At 39.9% G+C, this 25,818-nt stretch overlaps 1 protein-coding gene across 2 annotated transcripts in view; it reads left to right on the forward strand.

Moving 5' to 3' along the window:
• Window positions 1-25,818, forward strand: part of BORCS5 (BLOC-1 related complex subunit 5) — a 98,265-nt gene that overhangs the window by 44,631 nt on the left and 27,816 nt on the right. For both annotated transcript variants that reach the window (XM_029206612.1, XM_029206610.1), the window contains exon 3: window positions 21,006-21,163. In XM_029206612.1, the coding sequence (XP_029062445.1) occupies window positions 21,006-21,163 (158 nt within the window). The remainder of the gene's footprint in view (window positions 1-21,005; window positions 21,164-25,818) is intronic.

Below are 25,818 nucleotides of genomic sequence, written 5' to 3' on the forward strand. Positions count from 1 at the left end.
ATATATTCTTTTATGTGTTTTGTCTTTATATGAATTGCATTCTACTAGATGTTTACTTCATATACTTTTATAACTTGCTTTTCTTTTTTTTGGTTTATATTTTTGAGATTTATCCATGTTGATGTATGCCTCATTTTTTCACTGCTGTGCAGTATTCCATTGTATGAGTATTTCACAGTTTGTTTATCCATTGTCCTGTTAATGTTGGAGTTGTTTCATATTTTTTCACTATTAAACAGTTTTGCAGAGGGCACCTTGTACATGTCTCCTTGTGCACATGTGTGAGAGTTTTCTGGAGGGTATGTAGCTAGGAGTAACTTGCTGTCTAGTAGGGCACATGTATTTTCAGCTTTACTAGATACAGTCAAATGACTCTTCAGAGTGATTGTGCTGATTTATATCCTTACTAGCTATGTATGAGAGTTCCTGTTCCACATCCTCAATCACACTAGATATTGTCCCAGCTGTTCCTTGTTTACTGATTAGTTTAAAGACAACACTGTGCTTAGCAACCACCTCAAACATAGGGTCAGATGCATACTTATTTTTTTATATCAGGCTTCCTCCTTTTAAAGGAATTATTTTCACTTTCAGAGTTATAGAACCAAGATAACTATTAGGGTTTTTTGGCTCATATTTATTTTTAGAAATTAATGTTTCTTTTTTATGATCACAAAGTGAATATGTGATTATTTTGGATAATTTGGAAAAGAGTTACAAAAAAGAAAATTAAAAATTCCACCACCTATACATAGCCACTGTTAACATTTTACTATGTATTTACTTCTAGTGTAAACATATATATGATATACATTTACTCTCCAATTAGAATCATGCTAAATTTGTCATTTTATATCACAATCTCACTTAAGATTATATTGTGGCATTTCCTGTCATTGACTATTATTTTATTTATTTATTTATTATTATTATTTTTTTGCGGTACGCGGGCCTCTCACTGTTGTGGCCTCTCCCGTTGCAGAGCACAGGCTCCGGACGCGCAGGCTCAGCGGCCATGGTTCACGGGCCCGCGGCATGTGGCATCTTCCCGGACCGGGGCACGAACCCGTGTCCCCTGCATCAGCAGGTGGACTCTCAACCACTGCGCCACCAGGGAAGCCTTTGAGTATTATTTTAAAACTCAAATTTAATAGCTGCATAACATTTCTTCGTATAAACGTTATAATTTAATCATTCTCCCCTTAGAGGACAGCTTTCATATTATTTTAGTACTGCAATAAACAATCTTCGTATATAAATCTTCTTATGAGTTTCAGTTTGTTTCTTTGGGATAGAGTTCTAGAAAAGGTCAGTAAATATGTGTGGAATTAGTTTGAAGAGATTGTAAGAAAGGCATCCAGGGAGAAGAAAAAAGCAGTCAAGAGAGGAAAATAGAACATGGTTCGGGGGTCATGAGATCCATTAATTTAGCTTCTTTCATATTTGAGTGGAGTGGCAAATCTGTCCTTTAATTGAATTTGGACACCCTTCTCTTATTAGGGATGATATTAGAGGTGAACTTCACTCTACCATGGACACCAGAGAGTTGCTTGTACATTGTAGTGTTCAAGGATTATAGAATTTTAGGGCTTCCCTGGTGGCGCAGTGGTTGAGAGTCCGCCTGTCGATGCAGGGGACATGGGTTCGTGCCTCTGGTCCGGGAAGATCCCGCATGCCGTGGAGCGGCTGGGCCCGTGAGCCGTGGCCGCTGAGCCTGTGCGTCCGGAGCCTGTGCTCCGCAACGGGAGAGGCCACAGCAGTGAGAGGCCCGCGTACTGCCAAAAAAAAAAGGATTATAGAACTTTAGAATTGGAAGGGACTTTTAAAATTTTATCATCCAATCTTCTACTTCGTGCAGAGTCCCCGAATTGAGTGTATTTTGTAGACTCACTGAAGTAGACTTACAGGCTTGACTTGCTAAATATCTAATCCCAAACAGGTTATTGTGATAAAAGGCAGTCTGCTCCTTTATTGGACAACTTTGATTAGTTGAGTGTGGTTCTGTCCCTTAAGCCCAAATTTGAGTTTTTATAACTTTCACTTACCATTTTTTTAATTGAAAAGCTCCCTAAAAATAATGCTGGAAATACTTCACCTTTATATATTTGTTAGCTTCTACTATAATTAACATGAAAACAAACATATGTTTGACCTGCTTTTTGTCTTTGTTTCCTTCCAAGGTATAATTTAGTTTTATCTTGTCTTTGTAGTGAAAATTATATATGTGAACATAGGTAGGCTAGAAAAACCTTCCACATATTTTTATACTTGATAGAAAAGTTCCAAAGTGCCTATAGGTACTACTCATTTTATCATTATTTCTTTCTGTGTGTCTCTCTCTCTTTTTTTTTTTTTTTCCCCAAAGGTGTTATATATATTCCCTTCTTTAAATCCTGAATAACCTCTTAGGGTAGGCATTTCCCTCATTTGGCAGGCGAGGATGCTGAGGCTCAGAGAAGTTTAAAGACTTTTCCTGTCACACAGCTATTAAAGGTAGAGCCGGGTTTAAACGCAGGTCTAATTCTAAAACCTATATATTTAGCCAGTTTGCAAGTCTGTTCTCCTCACTTATTTATATTAATTTCATAATATAAAATCATAAAATCAAATGTACTTCTGTTAAAAAATGTGCATATGTTTGGGTTACTCAGTTAATATATTGGTAGTGTGGTAAGATTGTTGGCAGTATATTGCTTCTGCTTGCTTCTCTTTGGTAATCCCAGCCCCTCTCTGCTTGGTTTGGACACACCAAGGATTTCCTTCCCATCTCTCCCTGGCACCCTATGGGGCTCCTTCCTGTCTCTGGGGAAACTGAAGCACAGGGTGAGAAAAGAGTAACAAATACATAATTTTTTCTTTCTGAATATTATCAACTGATATGTCCCATAAAGAAGGATGTTTTCGCAGCTGTGTGCTTTAGCAATAGTGGGGAAAGGTTGAATTTTTATAACTTGGGTATCTTCTACGACAGAGGCAGTGGCACACATGCTCGATGGGCTTGGAATGTGGAAACCCGATCTGTCAGCCCTGTGAATCTTGCGTTTATGTCACATTGGGATCCAGATACGTTATCTCAGTGAACTTGAGACAAGGGTCAGAGGACCAAGGAGGGGACTTGCTGAGTATATGATTTAATTACACTAGATCAATCAAGCTTTGACTTAGTGATGACGGGATATACTGTGTGTGTGTTTAGGTAGTTGCTAGGGGAAAAGAACAAAGTTTAATCCTTGGTTTTGTTGACCTTTGGTATCACTTTTAGCAGTAGTTCCATAGCACTGCCTTTGCCGAATTTTCAAAAGACTGCAGTCAAGTGATTTATAGATTAAGGCCTCATTTACTACTTGCACAAGAAGAGCCTATATCTTTCAATACGGGTGACGTAAGTTTACTTTAGAGACAGGAATGAGTTCATTTCTTTGGAGAGATATGAACAGAATGTGTGTCTCTTGCTCTGGTGAGAAATAAATTTAAATCGGAACTTTGCTTGAAGGAAATGGAATGGGGTGGCTGAGCACTCGAGCCTTCAGGATTAGGGAGCTTTAGCCAAGGCCCAAGGGGGCACTAATTGTGTGTTTGCAGAACTCATCCAAATATGAGCATTCAGTATATGAAACAGCAGACGTATATGGAGAACTACTTTGTATATGTCTGTAAGGCATGTGCCTTGGGTCTGAATTTCAGAGACAAAAATACATGATTCCTTCCTCAAGGACCTTACCAGGTAACTGCGAGAAAGCAAGATGGTCAGTAATAATACACAAAAAGGATGCTATGGTAACTGCCAAAAATGAACCTTCCACCAAGCGTATTCCAGAGATCCAGCCCCTGAAGAGTAAGATTGTCATAAATGAGCTATGTTGCTGCTGAAAACATTTTGATTCCAAAGTGTAATTAAGTCTCAACTAAGCAGAACTGTCTTAAGCATAAATTAAGAGGAAAATGGTATTTTAAATAACTAAGTTGCCAAGTTTTGGACCCTAGAATTTCAAGAGTTGGCAACTCCAATTCTTGGTTTGGCTACTGTATTATCTCCCTTAAATTACAGTAATATTTCTGTCACCAAAAATCATTAATTTACAGTATTTCTTCATTAATTCCATCACTGTGATTTGTTGTCATGATTATTATTACTATTTACTTACTTAGTATAGGCGAAACTAAAGTCTGCCTCCTAAGGTTGTCCTGACAAGTAAGGTAAAACGTATAACATGTTCAGCACAGTGCTTGGCTAAGAGAGTGCCATCATTAATGTTAGCTGTAGTTTTCCTCAAAATTTAATGCTTCATCTAGTACCTGACATGTAGTTAAATTTTAGTAAATGATAATAATATATGGCTTATTGTTTACAAAGGGCTTTAACATATCTTGTTTAATCCTCTCAGCTACCTTCAAGGTATGTAGTTTTACCCCTGATAGAGAAATCGAGGTTAAGTGTATCAGTCAGATTTTCTGGCTGATTTAAGCCCAGAAAGAACTTAGTGAAAGGACAATGGCTAGTTTACAGGATCTTCAGAAGAGCTCTAGAATCAGGTTTTGGACAACCTACCCAAGCATAATGGCCAAAATCAGGCCACGGAACTCACCCACTGAGGTCACTGCTTGCTGTCACGACCAAGCAGTCGACATGCCTTGTGCCACAAACGGTGCTAGCTGGCCGTAAAGACTGAACTTTGCCACTGGTTCTGCTTCTGTTGCTTCCTCAGAAGCACTGGTTCTCCAGAAACTGCTGTCACCAGAGAATGTACCTCTTGGAAGGTCCCTATTTTGCAACATTTGCTCCCTATTTAGAGGCTGGGGCATGTGTATAGATTGGTGGAACTTCTGTTACGACCTTGTGTTGTGGCTGCAGGGCAGGTGGGAAAAAAGAGGCTCTTGGTTCTTCAGCTTTGGTATAATAGGTGACTGGGTTCTCGTATGTGACACTTTGCTTTATTGCCAGCTCCCTGGGTCTTAAGTCTCTCTGTTTATAGAAAAAATACTCTTTATTTCCTGTTAATTGTATATAAGCTGAGTAGAAATCAAGATCGTTTTCCTTATTAGTAGACTTCATGTGTAGAAAAATCAGCTTTTTTTCCTAAAAATCCATCTTGTGCTTAGAAATTAGCTGTTATAAATGAACAGTATTGCCTCAGCATTTTAAGCTACTAATAAATGAGAGCGTTCCATATGATCAGGGTGTTTTCTTCATTGTAGACAATCCTGTGTGTCTCATTATCCACGGGACAGGGTATGTAATCCTTCAAGGAAGCCATGAGTTAGCACCTACAAGAAGGGCAACCCCTCTGAGCAAGGAAGTCCGGTATTAATATTTCAGATGGCTTTTTTGTTGCATCCTTTTCTTAGTACTTCATTTGTTTTTGTGGAAAGTGAATCTGTGATTCATCTTTCTGAAAACCTAAAAAAAAAAAATAAAAAAATTCAGGTTTCCAATGTGCTTGCTGTTGGCTCTAAAAAGATAGCCTCTCCTCTTTTAGAGTCGATCTTAGTGTGCCTTGCAGAGCCTGTATTTCTAAGAAGCTGTGTACACAGTCTTCAAACTACTGTAAGTAGAATCATATGTTAAATGCCAATTTTTAAAAGACCACTTCGTTCCTTAAAGCAAACTCTTTTAGCAGGGGAAGAAGCCTTTGGTGCTGCAAACAACCATCCTCACTTTGGAAAGCTGCAGTTTTGGGGTATTGATGTTTCAGCAAGTGGAGAACACCCGGGCGTGGTGAATCCTAGCTACCAAGTTTCAGGGAGGACCCAGGTGCCTCATTTTTACAGGCTGGCAGTCCTTCTTCCAGACAAGTGAGAGAGAGTGGGCTTTCTGCGTTCATTCAGTGAGACGTGCTGAAAGGTTGTGGCATCCAAACTACGTATGTTTGTAGTAGACTGCTTTTTTTTTTTGAGACGCACCATGTGGCATGCAGGGTCTTAGTCCCCCAACCAGGGATTGAACCTGTGCCCCCTGCAGTGGAAGTGCAAATTCTTAACCACTGGACCGCCAGGGAAGTCCCTAGACTGCATTTCTTTTATTTGCAGACTCAGAGTAAGGGTCTTCTGAATTTGAATATGTTCCTTTCTGCAAATAATTCTAAATCAGTCTTTGTAAAAAAAAAAAAAAAAAAAAAAAAAGAAGCACGCATGGTATAGCAGTCTAGAATATTACTTTGTCTCTCTCCTCATAGAAACATGGAATTTTCAAAGTGTAGACTTGGAAGAAAACATGGTTCAATTCAGTTTTCAGAGAAGGAAATGAGACTTATTTTTTTCCCCTTGGTTTATCCTTTTTTATATTGGTATATAAATATTGGTATATATAAATTGGTATATATAAATGTAAATATTGGTATATACATATTGGTATATCCTTTTTTATATCCTTGGTTTATATTTTTTCTTTTGTTCCCTATTGGCCACACATTTTTTGACCACTTTATTAGAGGGGTATTGTGAAATATTTTTGTTTAGCAAAAATTAAACTCAATCTACTTGACTTTTTTTGTTGTGTAAAACATACATAACAAAATTTACCATCTTAACCCTTTTTGAGCCTGAAACTCAGTGGCATTAAGTCCATTCACATTTTTGTGCAACGTCACCACTGTCCATCTCTAGAACGTTTCCATTATCCGAAATTGAAATTCTGTACCCATTAAATAGTAACTTCTTATTTTCTCTTCCCCTCAGCCCCTGGCAACCGTTATTCTACTTTCTTTCTCTATGAATTTGACTGTTCTTTGTACCTCATGTAAGTGGAATCATACAATATTTTCCCTTTTGTGTCTGGCTTATTTCACTTAGCATAATGTTCTCAGGTTTCGTCCATGTTGTAGCGTATGTCAGAATTTCCTTCCTTTTTAGGCTGAATAATGTAACATTTAGGCTGAATAATGTAATAATTGTATGTATATACCACATTCTGCTTATCCATTCATCCATTGGTGGATGCTTGGTTTGCTTCCACTTCTTAACTCTCATGAACAATGCTACCATGAACATGAGTGTACAAATATCACTTTGGGACCCTGCTTTCACTTCTTTTGGGTATATACCTGGAAGTGGAATTGCTGGTAATCGTATGGTAATTCTATGTTTAATTTTTTGAGGAACTACCATGCTGTTTTCCACAGTGACTGTACCATTTTACATTCCCATCAGCAGTGCACATGGGTTCCAATTTCTCCGCATTCTCACCAACACTTGTTTTCTGCTTTTTTGATAGTAACCGTCCTATTGAGTGTGAGGTAGTATCTTACTGCAGTTGTGATTTGCATTTCCCATATGATTAGTGATTTTCAGCATTGTTTCATGTGTTTATTGGCTATTTGTGTATCTTCTTTGGAGGAATATCTATTCAAGTCTTTTGACCATTTTTGAATCAAGTTATTTGGTTTTTATGTTGAGTTTTAGGATTTTTTAAAATGTATTCTGAATATTAACCCTTTGGCTGTCTTTTTACTCTGTTGATAGTGCCGTTTGATGCATAAAATTTTTTAATTATCATGAAGTCCAGTTTGTCTATTTTTTTTTCTCTTGTTGCTTGTATCTTTAGTGTCATATACAAGAAATCATTGTCAAATCAAATGTCGTGAAGCATCTGCCATTTGTTTTCTTCAAAGAGTTCTATCGTTTAGGTCTCTGACCCATTTTGAGTTAATTTTTGTATGTGATGTTAGATAAGAGTTCAACTTCATTCTTTTGTGTGTGGATATCCAATTTTCTCAACACCATTTCTTGAAAAGACTGTTCTTTCCCCATTGAATGGTCTTGACACCCTTGTAGGAAATCATTTGACCATATATGTGAGGGTTTGTTTCTGGGCTCTCTCTTCTGTTCCGTTGATCTGTATGTCTGTGTTTATGCCAGTAGCACATTGTTTTGATTACTGTAACTTTGTAGTAAGTTTTGAAATGACAAAGTATGAGTTTTCCAACTATGCTCTTCTTTTTCAGGATTGACTACTGAGGTTTCTTTGAGATTCCATATGAATTTTAGGATGTGGTTTTCTATTTCTGCAAAAAATGTTGGGACTTCCCTGGTGGCGCAGTGGTTGAGAGTCCGCCTGCCGATGCAGTGGGCACGGGTTCGTGCCCCGGTCTGGAAAGATCCCACATGCCACGGAGTGGCTGGGCCCGTGAGCCATGGCTGCTGAGCCTGTGCGTCCAGAGCCTGTGCTCTGCAACGGGAGAGGCCAGACAGTGAGAGGCCCGCATACTGCAAAAAAAAAAAAAAAATGTTGGAATTTTGGTAGGCATTGCATTGAATCTGTAGATCACTTTGGGTAGTATTGATATCTTAATAATATTATGTCTTTCAGTTCATGAAAGATGAGTTGTCTTTCCATTTAGTTATGTCTTCAACTTCTTTCAGCAGTGTTTTGGAGTGCTCATTGTACAAGTCTTTCATCTCCTTGGTTAATTCCTAAGTATTTTATTCTTTTTGATACTTCTGTAAATGTAATTGTTTTCTTAATATCTTTTTTGGATTGTTCATTGTTAGTGTATAGAAATGCAACTGATTTTTGTGTGTTGACTTTTTTTTTTAACATTTTGGGTTTTTTAAATTTATTTTATTTATTTTTGGCTGTGTTGGGTCTTGGTTGCTGTGCACTGGCTTTCTCTAGTTGGAGTGAGCGGGGCTGCTCTTTGTTGTGGTGCACACGCTTCTCATTGAGGTGGCTTCTCTTGTTGAGGAGCACAGGCTCTAGGTGCACGGACTTAAGTAGTTGTGGCACGTAGGCTCAGTAATTGTGGCTCGAGGGCTCTAGAACGAAGGCTCAGTAGCTGTGGCACACGGGCTTAGTTGCTCTGCAGCATGTGGGATCTTCCTGGACCAGGGCTCGAACCTGTGTCCCCTGAATTGGCAGGCGGATTCCTAACCACTGCACCACCAGGGAAGCCCTTGTGTGTTGAGTTTGTATCCTTCTACCTTACTAAATTCAGATATTAGTTCTGAAATTGTTTTTTAATCTTTAAGGTTTTCTATATTAGTTCTTATTATTCTAGTTCCTTAAGTTGTAATGTTAGGTTGTTGACTTGATATCTTTTTTTCCTTTTTAATGTAAGCTTTTGTAGCTATAAATGTCCCCCTTAACACTGCTTTGCTGTGTCCCTTAAATTTTGGTATACTATGTTTTTGGTTTCTTTGTCTCTAAGTATTTTAAATTTTCCCTTGTGATTTCTTCTTTGATCCATTGGTTGTTTAAGAGTGTTTAATTTCCACAAGTTTGAATTTTTCAGTTTTCCTTCTGTTACTGATTTCTAACTTCATCCTGCTGTGATTAGAGAAAATACTTGGTATGATATCTGTAACTTGTAAGTCTGTCCTGGGATATGTCCCATGTGTACTTGAAAAGAATGTGTGTTCTATTGTTGTTGGGTAGAGTGTTCTGTATATATTAGATGTAAGTAACTTACTGTGTTGTTCAGGTCCTCTGTTTTCTTATCTTTTGTCTGATTGTTCTATCCATTATTGAGAATGGGGTATTGATATATCCAACTATTATTGCAGAACTGTCTATTTCTCACTTTAATTCTGTCAGTTTTTGCTTAATGTATTTCGATGGTCTGTTATTAGGTGCATAAATGTTTACAATTGTTATGTATTTTGCTGTATTGAACCTTTTATTAATATATAATGTCCTTCTTTGTCTCTTATAAACTTTTTTGATTTAAAGTATATTTTGTCTGAATTAGTATGACTACCCTTGCTCTCTTTTTGTTACTATATGCCTGGAATGTCTTTTATCATCCTTTCTCTTTCAACCTATTTGTGTCTTTTGATGTAAAGTGAGTCTTTTGTAGATAGCATATGGTTGGATTATCCTTTGTTTTTTAAATCCATAATGCCAATCTCTGTCTCTAGATTTGAGAGTTTATTCCATTTACATTTAAAGTAATTAGTGATGAGGAGGGACTTCTGTCATTTTGCTCTGTTTTCTTTTATGCCTAATAGCTTTTTGTCCCTCATTTCCTGCATTACTGTCTTATTTTGTGTTTAGTTGACTTTTTTGTAGTGAAATCTTAAAATTCCTTTCTTACTTTCTTTTGTATATTCTGTAACTATTATATTTGTTGTTACTATGGGGATTATATTTAACATACTAAAATAATAACACTCTATATTGAATTTATATCAGATTAACTTCAGTACCATAAAAACTCTGCTCCTTTACAACTCCATCTTCACTCCTTTCAGTTGTAGATGTCACAAAATTACATCTTTATACATTTCCCCAAAACATAAACTAATAATTTTTAAAAATATATGTCTCTTAAATCATGTAGAAAACAAAGTGGAGTTTCATACCATTGTTATAATAATGCTAGCTTTTATAATTTTCTGTGTATTTACCTTTACTGAGATATTTATTTATTCATATAGTTCCAAGTTACTGTTTAGTATCCTTTCATTTCAACCTGCAGGACTTCTTTTAGCATTTCTTGCAGGGAAGGTCTAGTGGTAATGAATTCCCTCAGCTTTTGTTTATCTGGGAATATCTTAATTTCTCCCTCACTTTTGAAAGATATCTTTGCTGCAAATAGGATTCTTGGTTGACAGTTTTGAATATAAAAGCACTTTAAATATATCAGCCCACTGCCTTCTAGCCTGTGAAGTTTCTGTTCAGAAATCTGCTGATAATCTTATAGAGGATTCCTTGAATGGAATGAGTTGCTTTTCCCTTGCTGCTTTCAAAATTCTCTCTTTGTCTTTGACTTTTGACAGTTTGATTATACAGATCTTACTCAATTTATAATGGGGTTATTTTCCTATAAACCTAGCGTAAGTTGAAAATATCACAAATTCATTTAATACACCCAACCTACCAAATACCATAGCTTAGCCTAGCATACCTTAAACATGCTCAGAACACTTACATTAGCCTACAGTTGGGCAAAGTCGTCTAACCCAAAGCCTATTTTATAATAAAGTGTTGAATATTTCATGTAATTTATTGAATACTTTTCTGAAAGTGAAAAACAGAATGGCTGTATGGGTACAGAATGGATGTAAGTATACCATTTTGATCACATGGCTGACTTGGAGCTGTGGCTCACTGCTGGTGCCCAGCATCTTGAGAGAGTATCATACTGAATATCACTAGCCTGAGAAAAGATCAAAGTTCAAAATATGGTTTCTACTGAATGTGTATTGCTTCTGCACCACCATAAAGTCAAAAAATCAAGTTGAACCATCATAAGTTGTGGACCTTCTATAATGTGTCCTGGTATGGATCTCTTTAAGTTCATCCTACTTAGCGTTCGTTGGGCTTCTTGGATATATATATTCATGCCTTTCATCAAATTTGGGAAGTTTTTAGCCAATATTTCTTCAAATATTTTCTCTGCCTTTTTCAAGAGAAAAGCCCTTTTGGGACTCCTGCAGTATGTTTGTTGTTCTGCTTGATGGTGTCCCACAGGTCCCTTAGGTTCTTTTTACTTTTCTTCAATCTTATTTCTTTCCGTTCCTCAGACTTGGCAATTTCCATTGTCCTACTTCTAGTTCACTGATTCTTTTGCCTGCTCAAATCTGCCTTTGAATCCCTCTAGTGAAATTTTCATTTCAGTTATAGTTTTCAGCTCCAAAATTTTTTCTTTCTTTTTCGGTTTTCTATCTCTTGAGATATCTCCATTTTGTTTATACCTCATTATTCTTGACTTTAATACTTTGAGCATCTTTAAGACAGTTTAAAAATCTTTGTGTAGTAGATCTGCCATCAGATCCTTTTCTGTTTCTGTTGTTTGGGACAGTACCTTGGAATGCTTTTCTGTTTCTTGTGGGTTTTGTGATTTTTTGTTGAAAACTGGACATTGAATTTAACAGTGAGGTAACTCCAGAAATCAGCTTCTTCTTCTCCAGGGTTTACTGGCTTTTGTTTTTGTTTTCTGCTTTTGTTTGATTGTTGTAGGCTATCTCTCTGCTGGGGATTAGGGCTTCCCAGATCTTTTCTGAGCCTGTACCTTTCCTGGGCATGCACAGTGACTTTCTGATTTCCCCCAAATATGTGGCTGCTTTTGAACGTTCTCATGTTCAATGTCTAGCTCCAAGAGGGGAAAAAGAGAAAAATGAAAGGGAAGAAAAAAAGTACCAGTCCTTTAAGTCCCCTGGAAGTCACTTCAGCTGGAGAGTGAGGGGGCTGCAATAATGGAGGATGTGCAACAACAGTGGCCACTGCCTCGGTGTCTGTACCATTGTGATCAGAAGAACCAGTCAGTGGTCAGAATACAGACCCCTGATGTTTGAAGGATAGGGTCCTTTTTGCCCACCCTGGCTCCTGAAAGCTGTGTGTAAGTTGCTCACAGCTGCCTGCCACAGGGGTTGGGGGATGGATAGGTGCTGCTGTGCTAAGAGCTGAAAGTGACTGAAATTAACCACAGTTTACCATCCAGGCCTTCCCCTGGAAGTTGAAGCCTTCTATAGACTACAGAGCTCCAAAGTGTAATAGTTAACATCAGACAGATTCTGCCTGTGCAGTTGTTGTTTAGGTGAGGAGACAGATTCCTGGTGCTTCCCATTCTACCATTTTCCCTGAATGCTCTCTGTGTTTAGTTTTTAAAGGAACTACCATATTGCCTTCCACAGTGGGTGCGCCACTTTACATTCTCACCAGCAATGCATAAAGGTTTCAGTTTCGCCACATCTTCACCAGTACTTATTATTTTCTATTTGGGTAATAGCCACTTTATTGGTTAAAAGTGGTATCTCGTGGTGTGTGTTTCTTTTGTTTGTTGTGTGGTTTTTTTGCATTCCCCTAAGGATTAGTGATGTTGAGCATCTTTAAGGTGTTTGTTGACTTCTTTGCATCTTTGGAGAAACGTCTACTTAAGTCCTTTGCCCATTTTTGAATTGGGCTTCTGTTGTTCTATTTCATTTTAGTCCCTATTTATATCTGCGTTCTTTGTATTTAACTCCCGCTTCTTCTAGTAATCTGCTTGAGGTGTAGGATCACTTCTTTATTATTTTCTACAGTGCTGGTATATAGAAGGAGGTGCTAGCAAATATTCATATATGGTAGGGTTGGCCAGTCATACAGCCAGATTTGAAACCCTGCTTATTTGATCGTGGCAAGAGTTGGTAGTTGGGGACCTGGGGACATTGAGAAAATTAACATGAATTGAGTACCTCCTCTGTGCCAGATACTCTGCCAGGCATAACTTGATATAGTTCTCACAGTACTCCTTTAACGTGCATAGTATTTAATTTATTGATGAAGGGTTTGAGTTCAGGGAAGTTAAGTGACTACCCTCACATGACACAAGTGGTAAATGGCAACCCCTGGATTCAAATTCCCAGGTCTATTTGACTCCAGAGCTTGTACTTTTTTTCATTATGTCATGCTGCCTCTCTTCCCTGGCCTGAAAGTTCAACAGGAAAGCAAGGCTTTGAACCTGGGAACTACTGAAGGAAGGTGATGAGTTGAACCTTTTGCTTAACTCTTTGGGAGGAGATTTTAAAAAGCTAAGTTCATAACGGTGGATAGGATTCCTTGAGGATAGTGAGGTGTTTCATTCGTGATTGCTGATCATTTTTGTAAAAGCTGTATCTACTTTTGGTTGTTGACATCCGCTGTTCTTGTTTCTTTGGTACCATAAACCAGGGCCGTTGACCATGGACCAATGTGTGCCTGAACCTAGAGGGATGAAATGCTTTCTGTAACCTACCGTAGATTCCCTCCAAGCCTGAGTGCCCCTTTACCTCCTGAGTCTTAAGAAAGGCAAGATTAAAGGGAACAGATATTTATCAGGATCCTGTATGCTAGGCAAACCCTAAAAGGGAGGTGATTATTATCCCAGTTTTACATGAGAAAACTGAAGCTCAGAGGTATAAGGTAAATTGTCCAAATTCACACAGCTCAAATAATAATGGGGCTCAAATCACATTTTCCCATGTTCCCTGTCTTAGTCCATTTGGGCTTCTGTAACAAAATACCACAGATTGGATGTCTTCAAACAACGGAAATTTATTTCTCACAGTTGTGGAGGCTAGGAAGTCCAAGATCAAGGCGCTGGCAGATAGATTCAGTGTCTGGTGAGGGACCACTTCCTGATTCACAGACAGCAGTCTTTTTGCTGTGTCCTACATGGTGGACAGGCCAATTGAACCCTCTGGGGTTTCTTTTATAAGGACACTGATGCCATTCATGATGGCTCTACCCTCATGACCTGATCACCTCCCAAAGGCCCTGCCTCCTTATACTATCAAGTTAGGTTTCAGCATATGAATTCTGGGGGGACACAGACATTCAGTCTTTAGCACTGCCTCAGTGAGAAAGGTCTTCTTTCTTGGCCCTCTGGTAGGCACTGGAAACCGTTAGGAGGGAGATCCTGGGAGCACTGTTTCTCTCCACACCAAACATTGTGATAGGTTGGCTGTTATTCTAGGGCTGTCTATACTTGCAGTCTCTTCTGCCACATAGATTAACCAAAACAATGATGGTAGCCATTCTGGGTGGCTGCTTCTCCTGGGTGAGATTGGTGTGCCTCTGAGGTGACTGAATGGAGATAAAAGTTCCTAAGGGAACCAGTCATGGAGGGCACCCTTTTTCTGAATACCCCAAAGGAATTGATCACTAACACACATCATAAGGTCCTGTCCAAGTGGGTCAGGTGTTTTTAGACTTTTCCCTTTCTTTAAGGGAAGGTGAGAGAGTGCCTTTGAGAACTAGAGTTCATATTAGGTAAATAATACACATGGTTTATGTGCTTTTGACTTTGAAATATACTGTGACCAGCAGAGTCAAAAATCCCTTATTAGTTTGGGGGGAGATTTCTTTTTTAATTATCTGTTGCCTAATTGTACCTTCACAGTAACTTTTGTCAAAGTTACATACATTCTGCTTTCTGGATTCTGTAGGAGGAAATGGAGCTTGTTACACTGTTATCCAGATGTGAGCCCATTACTCACAGTACTCATTTCCAGTCCTGGAAGCAGCTAAGCGTCTAAAAGTTAAGGAATTCAGTTTGATAATAGCAGAGGTTAATACCCATATGGCTCTGTACAATACTTTAGAAAAACTTTTTTTTTTTTCCTACCTGACATTTCAGAAAGAAAAAGATTGCTCAGCAAAATATTTTCCAAATTTCTAACCTGATGATTTTTCCACTCAACACTTTACACAAAGAGCTAGGTACAGATGGCAATTTGCTGGGTCTGTGTAATATTCAGGCTTGGTCCTCACCCATTCCCTAGAGCCCACTCTCCATTCCTGTATAAACAAAGTGGTTTCAACAAGGTCTTAGGAAATGTCTCCAGTATTTACCATTTGCAAATATGGAATCTATTAAATCATGTTTTTAACTCAATAAACATCTACTTTGTATGCATCACTGTTTTAAGCTAAAGAAGAATTAGAAAACGGAGGGTAATGGCCCTGTTCCCTAGCGCAAAAAAGAAGACGTAATTTAGAAACTTTAACATGAAAAACTAACCATAGATATGTACAAGAACGGAGTATTAGGGATGAAGTGTCATGATCTCTAATTTTTTTCATATTGCTCAGAAAAAGAAAAAAACAAAGACGAAGTAGATATGATAAAATGTCAGTTGCTGATTCTAGATGGTATCTGGGTATATATTTTTTTCTTACTTTTCTGTATGTTTGAAAATTTATGTAATAAAATATAAAAAAAGAAAAAAAAACTTAACCATAAAGACCATTTATAAAACTATACAAAAGATAATTTCAAGGGGATATAGGTTCATTCTCTGTTACCTAAGCTAAGGGTTTAGGTTATTATTAGAGTTGGTAAGTAAGAATTGAAACCGAGGTGTAAGCCTAGAGGCCCTCAGAGGCCGGGCCGGTAATGGGAATGAGTGAAGCTGGCTGTCCATGTTCAGATAGGGTTGAGAGAGCAGGAGAGTACACGCCTCATTTAAAGCATCTACAATTAAAAAAAAAAAAATTTTAATGTGCATTCAGAATAAAAACAATTCGGAGGCCTGGCAGCATGTGGTCTTCCGAAAATGAAAATAATTACCACCTCTAAATTTACCCAGCTTTCTGTCCTCCCTGTTCCTTTTATCAGAAGACATAGGAGTGGGTCAGTCATCAAAATGGGGGAGACGGGTTCCTGACACTTGAGAGTGATGGGAAAACTTTGTACTCGTTGCCTGTAGGATTGGCCTGTCTTGCCATAGCTCTGTAGCTTCAGGAGTAGAAAAAGTGGCCCGTCTTTTTCTCTCTGTCTTGCTCCTTCTGTGTTCTAGAGCAGGATTTGTGGCAGATTTTCAGAGATTCCTGTGAGTCTAAGGAGCACATTCTGATGATAGACCCCCGCACCTGGCCTTTGTTTTGAGGTGATTTGGGGGAGGGTGCAATTGTGCTTTAAAAGGGTGATTGGAAGTGTAATTTCTTTGACTTTGGAGTTGGCTGGGCAGCTTGATTTGAACACCGTAGTGTGCCTTCTAGACTTGGCAACTTTCCCCCCACTTCCCCCACCTTTTTTTTTTTAAGAGGAAGAGTCAGGGTTTTGGTTTGAGAGCTAACGCTGGGTTTGGGGCCCTCAGCTTCAGGCCTCTGGTGACCTGGGCTGGCCCTGGAGCTTTCCGCCTTGCCGCTCTTCAGTGCAGCCTCTGGAAATCTTCCTCACTCACCTGGGAGGAGCAGATGCGGACTGAGACCACGCCTCACTCCGAAGTATATGTGGAGAAGACAGAGTAGGGACCCCGAGAAGCCTTTTTTCCTCCTAAAGTCTCCCTCAGCTCACTCTTCCCTTGGAATTCCAGCAACAGAACTGCATCCTCTTAGCCTAGTTGGAGAACCTTTTATGTACCAGGTGCTGTAATGCACGGGATAAAAAGTAAAACATGGTCCCTGTTCTCCAGCAGCTCACAGTTTGTTAGGCTTTTAATCACCTTGGAGAAGATACTGTTTGAAGGTACATCCAGCCATATAGGCCCTGGTGAGCATGAAAGATAGGGAACTGGTTTTGACGGACAGAGTTGGGGATACTTGGGGTGGGGAAGGGGAGAGAACACCCAAGAGGACATCGCTGATAGATGAGAAGGACCTTGGCTGCTTTTTGTTAAAATGACTTTATTTATGTGAACATTTTGGAAAGGGAAATACATTCATATGGTTTTAAAAATGTTAAAAGTATACTCTGAAATTCTCCTTCCCTACCCTTGTTCTCCAACTGTCTCGTTCTTGGAGTCATTCCAGAGTTTCTTTATGACAATGCAAGTAAATATGAATATATGTTTTTATTTACTTGTACCCCAATTTTTACACGGTGGTAGCACACTCCATACACTATTCTATATACCTTTCTTTTATTTTTAATAAATTTATTTGTTTATTTTTGGCTGCATTGGGTCTTCGTTGCTGCACGCAGGCTTTCTCTACTTGCGGCGAGCAGGGGCTACTCTTCGTTGTGGTACGCGGGCTTCTCATTGTGGTGGCTTCTCTTGTTGTGGAGCACGGGCTCTAGGCGTGCAGGCTTCAGTAGTTGTGGTGTGAGGGCTCAGAAGTTGTGGCTCGCGGGCTCTAGAGTGCAGGCTCAGTAGTTGTGGCACATGGGCTTAGTTTCTCCGTGGCATGTGGGAACTTCCCGGACCAGGGCCCGAACCTGTGTCCCCTGCATTGGCAGGCAGATTATTTATTTATTTATTTTTTTTGGCAGGCAGATTCTTAACCACTGCGCGACCAGGGAAGTCTATGCCTTCCTTTTATTACTTAATATCTTAGGGAGATTTTTCCATGTGAGTATGTACCTTCCTCATTCTTTTCTGTGGTCACATAATTCCATTTATGGATGTTCCTTGATTAATTAGCAAGCTCCCTACTGATGGATACTGAGGTGTTTGCTTATCTTTTACTATTACAGTCACTGCTACAGTGAACACTCTTATACATAATTATATGACATTTAGCATGTGTGCTAATGTATGTATAAATTCCTAGTAGAGAAATTGCTGCATTAGAGAATTTATGCATTTGTAATTTTGATATCTTTGCCAAATCACCCTCCATGGCAGTAACAACTTACATAAAAATCAGCAATGCCTGTTTCCTTATAGTTCCACCTAGAGAGTTTTTATCACACTCTTGGATTTTTACCTATTTGATAGGTGTAATATCGGCTTGAGGTGAAGCTTTAATTTCTATTTTTCTTATGATGAGTGAGGTTCTGCATCTTAGAGTTGAGGCCTTGGTATTTACTTTTCTGTGAAACGCCATTCATATCCTCTGTCCGTCTTTCTTTTGCTGATTTTTTTCTTGCCAATTTCTAGGAGCTCTTTATCCAATAGGAAGCTTACCCTTTGTGATATGAGTAGCAGTGGGTTTGTTTGTTTGTTTGTTGTTGTTGTTTTTAACTTATATTGTTTTTGCCATGAGGAATCTTGTTTTTTATCTTGTTGGATATATCAGTGTTTCCTTTATGGCCTTTGCATTATCCTGGCCCACTTCTGATGGCACAGAATCATTCATTCCTCTTCCCACATTGCCTCCTCACTCTTTTTTTTTTTTTTTTTGTCTGTGCTGCATGGCTTGCAGGATCTCAGTTCCTGGACCAGGGGTTGAACCCGGGCCACAGCAGTGAAAGCACCAAATCCTAAGCACTAGACTAGCAGAGAACTCCCCGTTCTCACTCTTTTTCTACTTCAATCCTCGATTGACAGCAAAAAGCTGTTCCTTTCTTCCGAAGTCTGCACTCCTGGAACTGTGTTCTTTGTCAGTAGTAGGGTAGCCCTTGATAATTTTGTTAGGAGATTTTGGTGGTCTGGAAAGCCCCCCATTTGCTAGGTTACGGGCACTCTAGAAAACAGTTTGGCCATTTCTCATAAAACTAAACATGCAGTTGTCATGCGACCCAGCAATTGCACTGTTGGGCATTTATCCCAGAGAAAGGAAGACTTACGTTTACGCAAAAACCTGTACGACAGCTGTATAGCTGCTTCGTTTGTCATGTCGCCAAACTGGAAACAACCCAAACGGCCTTCAGTGGGTGAATGGTTAACCAAACTCTGGGATGTACATACTGTGGGATACTACTTAGAAATAAAAGGAACAAACTACTGATACATGCAACAACTTAGATGAATCTCTAAGGTATTGGGTAACATCTTACGGAAGAACCCGATGAACTTTTTGGCCAACCCAATATTATGTTGGGTGAAAAAAATCCCAAAAGGTTTACATGTTAGATTATTCCATTTTTGAACATTTTTGAAATGACAAAATTTTATTGATTTATTTATTTAACTCTCCTTTATTCTTTTTTGTTTTTAATTACATTTATTTATTTTATTTTTGGCTGCGTTGGGTCTTCATTGCTGCCCACGGGCTTTCTCTAGTTGCAGCGAGCAGGGGCTACTCTTTGTTGTGGTACACGGGCTTCTCATTGCGGTGGCTTCTCTTGTTGTGGAGCACGGGCTCTAGGTGCGTGGGCTTCAGTAGCTGTGGCTCATGGGCTCCAGAGCACAGGCTCAGTAGTTGTGGTGCACGGGCTTAGTTGCTCCGCGGCATGTGGGATTTTCCTGGACCAGGGCTCGAACCTGTGTCCCCTGCACTGGCAGGCGGATTCTTAACCACTGCGCCACCAGGGAAGCCCCTGAAATGACAACATTTTAGAAATGGTGAACAGATTAGTGGAGGATTGGGGAAGGCATCCCAAGACAGACTTTGATGTGGGCGAGTTCATCCTGATGGTGTGCAGCGCATGTGCTGTCGTGTTTATTTCGGAGGACCTGTGTTGTGCCATTGGCTCTGGTGTGAGGGTACTGCTCTCAGCGGGGTGGGGAGTGCCTGAGAGCCCCAGGGCCCTGCTAGGGATTCTCTGAAGTCAGAACTATTTTCACAGTAATACTTAGACATTTGCTAATTACTCTCACTCTCCTACAAGTGTAAAGTGGAGTTTTTCAGAGGCTACATGATGTGAAATAGCAACAGATTAAATGCAGAAGCAAGTCTGAGAATCCAGCTGTTTTCTATGAAGCCAGGACATTTAAAAGACTTACAAAAATGTAAACGAGTGCCACTCTTCTCACTTTTTTGTTTTGGGGAGTAGAGTTATTTTCTTTAAAATATGTTATTTATGTTAACATGTAATGGGATTATTAGTTTTTAAAATGACTTAATAAATATTCAAGAATTTTCTGTTTTAATTTTTAACAGATGAATATTGATTTAAACTACATACACAAGTGCTCTTTGGGGGTCTTCAGTAATTTCTGAGAGGGTAAAGGGGTCCTGACACCAGAAAGTTTGTGAACCTTCAGGGTGACAGTAAGCACTTGACCAGAAGTCAGGAGGCTTGAGTTCTAGTCAGGACTTTGCTGTGTGACCCTGAGCACGTCATTTAGCCTCTTTCATTGGTATTTCATCTTTTGAAGAACCGGTATTTCATCCGGTTCTACACACCTTAAAGGAAGGGAAGATAATTCTGTGTGAAAGGCTTTGAAAATATAAGGTCCTGTTCAAATTTAAGGGAACTTAATAGTTACACAACTAAACTGATGTTGAAAGAAAATGTAAAGGTTGAGGCTTATGGTGTGTTAGTGGACATCCTGTTCACCTTTTAAATGTTTTCCTTTTTGCATCTCCTCCTAACAGTTTCATATATATATACATTCTTTCTGTTTCTCAGACAACCATTTTAATTAGTTAAAGGAATTAAGTAGGTACATCTTCCAGATTTTTCAGTCAAGAGGGGGTTTATACTCCTGATGCTTTAAAGTAGTGCCGTAAGGTCAGGTGCTCTGTCTTGGAGAAATCACTTATTATGTGACTCGCGGCATCTTGGGTTTCTCGCCTATAAAACGGGGCTAATAATAATTTACTTTCCTGAGCGATTATATGAAAAGTGATGCACAGGAGGCACTGTGCCAAGTGCTTGGCCCATAAGATGCTCCATAAATGATAGTTGCTGTGATTGTCACAGGTATATGACAAAAGATGCAAGATTAAATTTAAGCCTCTTACCCTGCCTTCAGTGAACTTGTTATTAAGCTGCTTTATTCACAAGCTTGTTAGTAATTTCCATCTCATTTGGTTTTATTATTTTTTTGCTTCCAAGGGCTGCTGAGTGGCCAGACTTCTCCAACAAACACCAGACTGGAGAAGTTGGATTCTCAGCATGTGCTGCAGCTCTGCCTCCGTTATCAGGATCACCTCCGGCAGTGTGCAGAGGCTGTTGCTTTTGATCAGAACGCTTTGGTCAAACGAATCAAAGAGGTAACTTATTGTGAGAAAATATCATGGCTGACTCAATCTTGTGCCTCCCTGTGACTCCCGAGTCCTTTTCTCCTGGGGTGTAGAGCCAGTGATCCCAACTTTCTGGGAAATAGTCATTTTCTATCTAAATGTCTTGACATCTGTCCCCATTGCTTTGAGAAAATTGTCTTTCCCAGCAGTGGAATGTGATGGTGGAAAAGAGTGGTCCATGGAGTAGACTAATCTGGAGTTTGAATCCTGGTTCACCGCTTATTTGCTTGGGAAAGTTACTTCACTTCTCTTGGTCTCAGTTTTCCTCATCTGAAAAATGGGTCTAACCGTAGTAATCGACCCGCAGGGTTGAGTGAATATTAAATTGCTTAGTAAGTGTTAACTGTTATTAGTATATGTGAAGTCCTGCCATACTGATTTGCTTTGGCTAACATTAATTGATTTCAGCCCTTTCCTGCGTGTAATTTATATTTTGTTTTCCAGTCGGGTATCAGTTCTTTGAGAGCAGGAGCCCTGACATCTCCCTCAATTATATTTTTCACTGTGTTAGCAGGAAAAACTCGGTGATTCTTATCGGTTGGATAGAAACAATTATGCCTACTTAACCCACAGGGTTTTTGTGAGGAAAGACACAAGATAATTCATGTGAAAGTACTTAGTAAATGAAAGAGTGTGGTACACATGTTGAGTAATTATGAATAACAGAAAGTAGGTACCCTTTTAAGCATTTAAATATAGCACTGATTAGGCCACTGCATGGCACAGCTCTGGGAGCACCAAGGTATAAGTAAATACGTTTTCCAAAGTTTTCGATCAAGAAGGGATTTCTGTTCTGTTACCTTGAAGTAACGTCATAAAAAGAAAAGGTCAGGAGCTGCATCGTGGAGAAACGACTTATGTGAATGGCACTGCCTGGAGTTTAACAAAATAGTCCTGATCATTGACTCTGGCAAGAGAAGGTGGACATGAGGAACTACACAAGGAAAGGGTGGAGAATCACTGCAATTAATGATCAGTTTGTAATCTCAAGGATGTAGTATGTCTATAACTAAGTAGTCATTAGTTATACTGATAGATTTAAATTTGTCAACACCTCCAGCATTTTACTACTTACCTTTCATAAAATGTTGTATGCATGTATGCTTCTCTCATGGACTAAATACTTTTATATGGAAAACAATTCAATATGACCTTTTATTTTGGTTGGCATCTATGTGGCCTTTCAGATACTATATTTATTTTACTACGTTATGATCTAAAGAGCTTAAGTCCCAAACATGACTATGCATGGGATTATATGAATTATTATTCTTGGATTTTGTTTCTTTGAATACTGAATTCTCCTCTCCTCCAGTAGGTCTAGGACATGGTCTGTGAATCATTATTTTAATAAACTTACCAAATGATACTAATGCCATTCTCCGTTACCTGGTATTTGGGAACCACTGGTCTAGAGCATTGTTTTCCAAAATAAGTTCCATAAAACTAGTTCCATGTAAAGAAGGTCAGACTTTTTGCATATTTCATAACCACCCTTGGAAAGTCACAATGCATGTTATCTTATTTAAAAGTTCTTAGGAATCTTACAGTAAAGAAAATCAACACTTTTTAAACTTATTTGATTTCGGAACCCGTATCTTAGGTAACATCTATTAACATCTTATAGAAATAGTGTTTTTTAGAGCATCCTTTGGGAAAATGCTTTTGTGGATGTAAGACCTTATCATTTTTGACTGTGCTAGAAATTAATTATGATATTAACTTTCAAAAGATTTTAGAATAAATCAGCTTTTTAATGCTTCCTGTCTTTTTTTTGAAAGGTCCTCTACTCCATTCCTGTCATTTCATAGTTAGGAATGTGTGGTACAGAAAGATTAAGTGACTAATTCATTGCCAAGGAGCTGGGTGAAGTATTTTGTAGCTGATAGTACCAGACAGAGCTCATTATACCACATTTTCAGGACTCCAGAGCAGTGTTTTTTTGGCCCTGAATGAGCGTTAGAATCACCTGGGAGTTTTTTCCTCCAATATATATGACGGAACATTTTACACACACACTGAAGTAGACAGATACCCTTCCTGTCCTCATTGCCCAGCTACTACAGATATCAGCTTGTGAAGACTCCTGTTTCATCCACACCCCGACTCCCTCCCTGCCATCTTCCTAACTGGTTTGTGTTGGAGGAAATCTCAGGCGTATCATTTCATTCTTGAGTATTTAAGTATGCATCTTTAAAAATAAAGGACTCCTTTAAAAACCTTTTTAATTTGAATTACTCTTAGACTTAGAGAAAAGTCACAAACATAATTCAGAGAGTTCCTGTATGCTTCTCACACAGCTTCCTCTAAAGTGAGCATCTTACAAAACCTTAGCCCAAAGACAAAACCAGGAAATTAACATTGGTACAATACCATTAACTAAACAGAGACCTTATTTGAATTTCACCAGTTTTTCCACTAATGAAAGACTCCTTTTCAAAAACACAGCCAGAGTGCCCTTATTGTACCTAAAAGATTACCTTAATTCATTCAGTATAGCTGAGATGCTTTGAAGAAAATACTGATGTGTAGATCTCACTCCATAGCAATTAAATGGAAATCTTGGAAGGCTGGGTTGGTGGGAAGGAAGCTGGGCATTGATTGGTGTTCATGAACGTGCTCTAGATCAGGGATCGCCGACCCCCGGGCCCCTGTTGGGAATGGGGCCTCACAGCAGGAGATGAGCGGCAGGAAAGCGAGCGAAGCTTCCTCTGCCTACTCCGCATCGCTCCCCATCGCTCGCATTACGGCCTGAAACATAACCACCCCACCACGGGTCCATGGAAAAATTGTCTTCCACGAAACCGGTCCCTGGTGCCAAAAAGGTTGGGGACCACTGCTCTCGAGGATTCTCACGTGTGACCAGGGTTGAGCACCAGTGCTGTGGCGCATTCATTGAAAACAAAATGGTTGTTTTTTTTTTTTTTGCGGTACACGGGCCTCTCACCGCTCGGGCCTCTCACCGCTGTGGCCTCTCCCGCTGCGGAGCACAGGCTCCGGACGCGCAGGCTCAGCGGCCATGGCTCACGGGCCCAGCCGCTCCGCGGCATGTGGGATCTTCCCGGACCGGGGCATGAACCCGTGTCCCCTGCATCGGCAGGCGGACTCTCAACCACTGCACCACCAGGGAAGCCCTGAAAACAAAATTTTAAACTGAGTTTAAAATTCTGCTTGGGGAAGCTTGGGATTCACTTTGAGCCATCAGTAGTGACCCAGGATTGTTACCAAACAGAGAACAGCACTCCCGGTATGAGCAGTACCTTGGTAGTTCTCTTAGGGCCGAGGAGGTGAACACTGCTGTAGATTCTTCACTGACGACCTGTCTTCTCTGTTGGTGCAAACTCCTGAAACATACACAGCCATGTGCGCTCAACTTCAAGCCTAAGGGTTGAAATTAGTCACTTCCAAGTGAATAAAGCAGAGGATGTAGTTTTGATCAAACACCAACTCTCTGATATTATTCCAGATGTTTCCTGGAAGTTGAGTTGCAAGTGTGAGGAAGTAACATAATGCTATATGTGTTGAAAAGTCAGGGAACTTAATAACCGTGGAGAATGTGTGTTAGTGGAAGTAGAACCCGGGTCAAACAGAGGCGCAGAAAGCTGCAGCACTTGCGATCACTTACATTTGGATCAAAGGGAAACGTGGCTGTAACAGTTTCTGATTCGGAGAGAAGAAAATCAAGGAGTTAGCTGAGCTTCCCTATTGCTAAATTTGGATGATGCTTTTGAATAAAAAGTTGATGTTTTACAAATTTCTGTGTAAGAGAGGCGTGGAAGGTAGGGGTGGTCTTCCTTCACACCAGAGTCTTGTACACGGACCACTAGTTTCCTCAGTGGCTTCAGGATGACCCTCAGCCAACCAGCCAGCATGGCTGAGCAACTACTGCTGACCAACTTAGTGTGAGGTCCTTTAAGGGTTACACAGAAACATGACTGGTCCCTGCTTGCTGAGAGCTTAGTCTGGGCGAGGGCATGAAGGTACACAGAACAGTAAGGTGAAGGATACAGTGCCATCAGTGGAGAGTGCTCAGTTGTGGTTCACAGCTGAAGTCCTAGGAGAGTTAAAGATCCGGATATCCTGGGATATAGTGGGTGAGGCTGAAGCCACGTCGTAAAGGACAACCGGGATTTGGAAAACAAATGGAGAGAAAGCGGAGAGCGCTGCTGGCTGCAGGAACAGCTGGGAGTCTCGGAAGAAAATTAAGTTTGGGGCTTCCGGGGACAGTGGAGAAGCTAAGTTTGTTCCAAGAAATTTCTCCATTAAGAGCCACAGATGTCGGAGCTGGAAGGACCTCAGAGACCTTCTGGTCCAGGACCCTCATGACATACAGATGCAGAAATCGAAGCCTGTTAGAGAAAGTAAGCAATTAATCCGTGGTCACAGAGGAAGATAGAGGCTGAAACTATAAAATTAAAAGTGGATGAAGGGCTTCCCTGGTGGCGCAGTGGTTGAGAGTCCGCCTGCGGATGCGGGGACACGGGTTCGTGCCCCGGTCCGGGAAGATCCCACATGCCGTGGAGCGGCTGGGCCCGTAAGCCATGGCTGCTGAGCCTGCGCGTCCGGAGCCTGTGCTCCACAACGGGAGAGGCCACAACAGTGAGAGGCCCGCGTACTGCAAAAAA

This window comes from Monodon monoceros, unplaced genomic scaffold (assembly GCF_005190385.1).
Source record: "Monodon monoceros isolate NGI ecotype Baffin Bay Population unplaced genomic scaffold, NGI_Narwhal_1 Super_Scaffold_6, whole genome shotgun sequence".
Classification (NCBI taxonomy): domain Eukaryota; kingdom Metazoa; phylum Chordata; class Mammalia; order Artiodactyla; family Monodontidae; genus Monodon; species Monodon monoceros.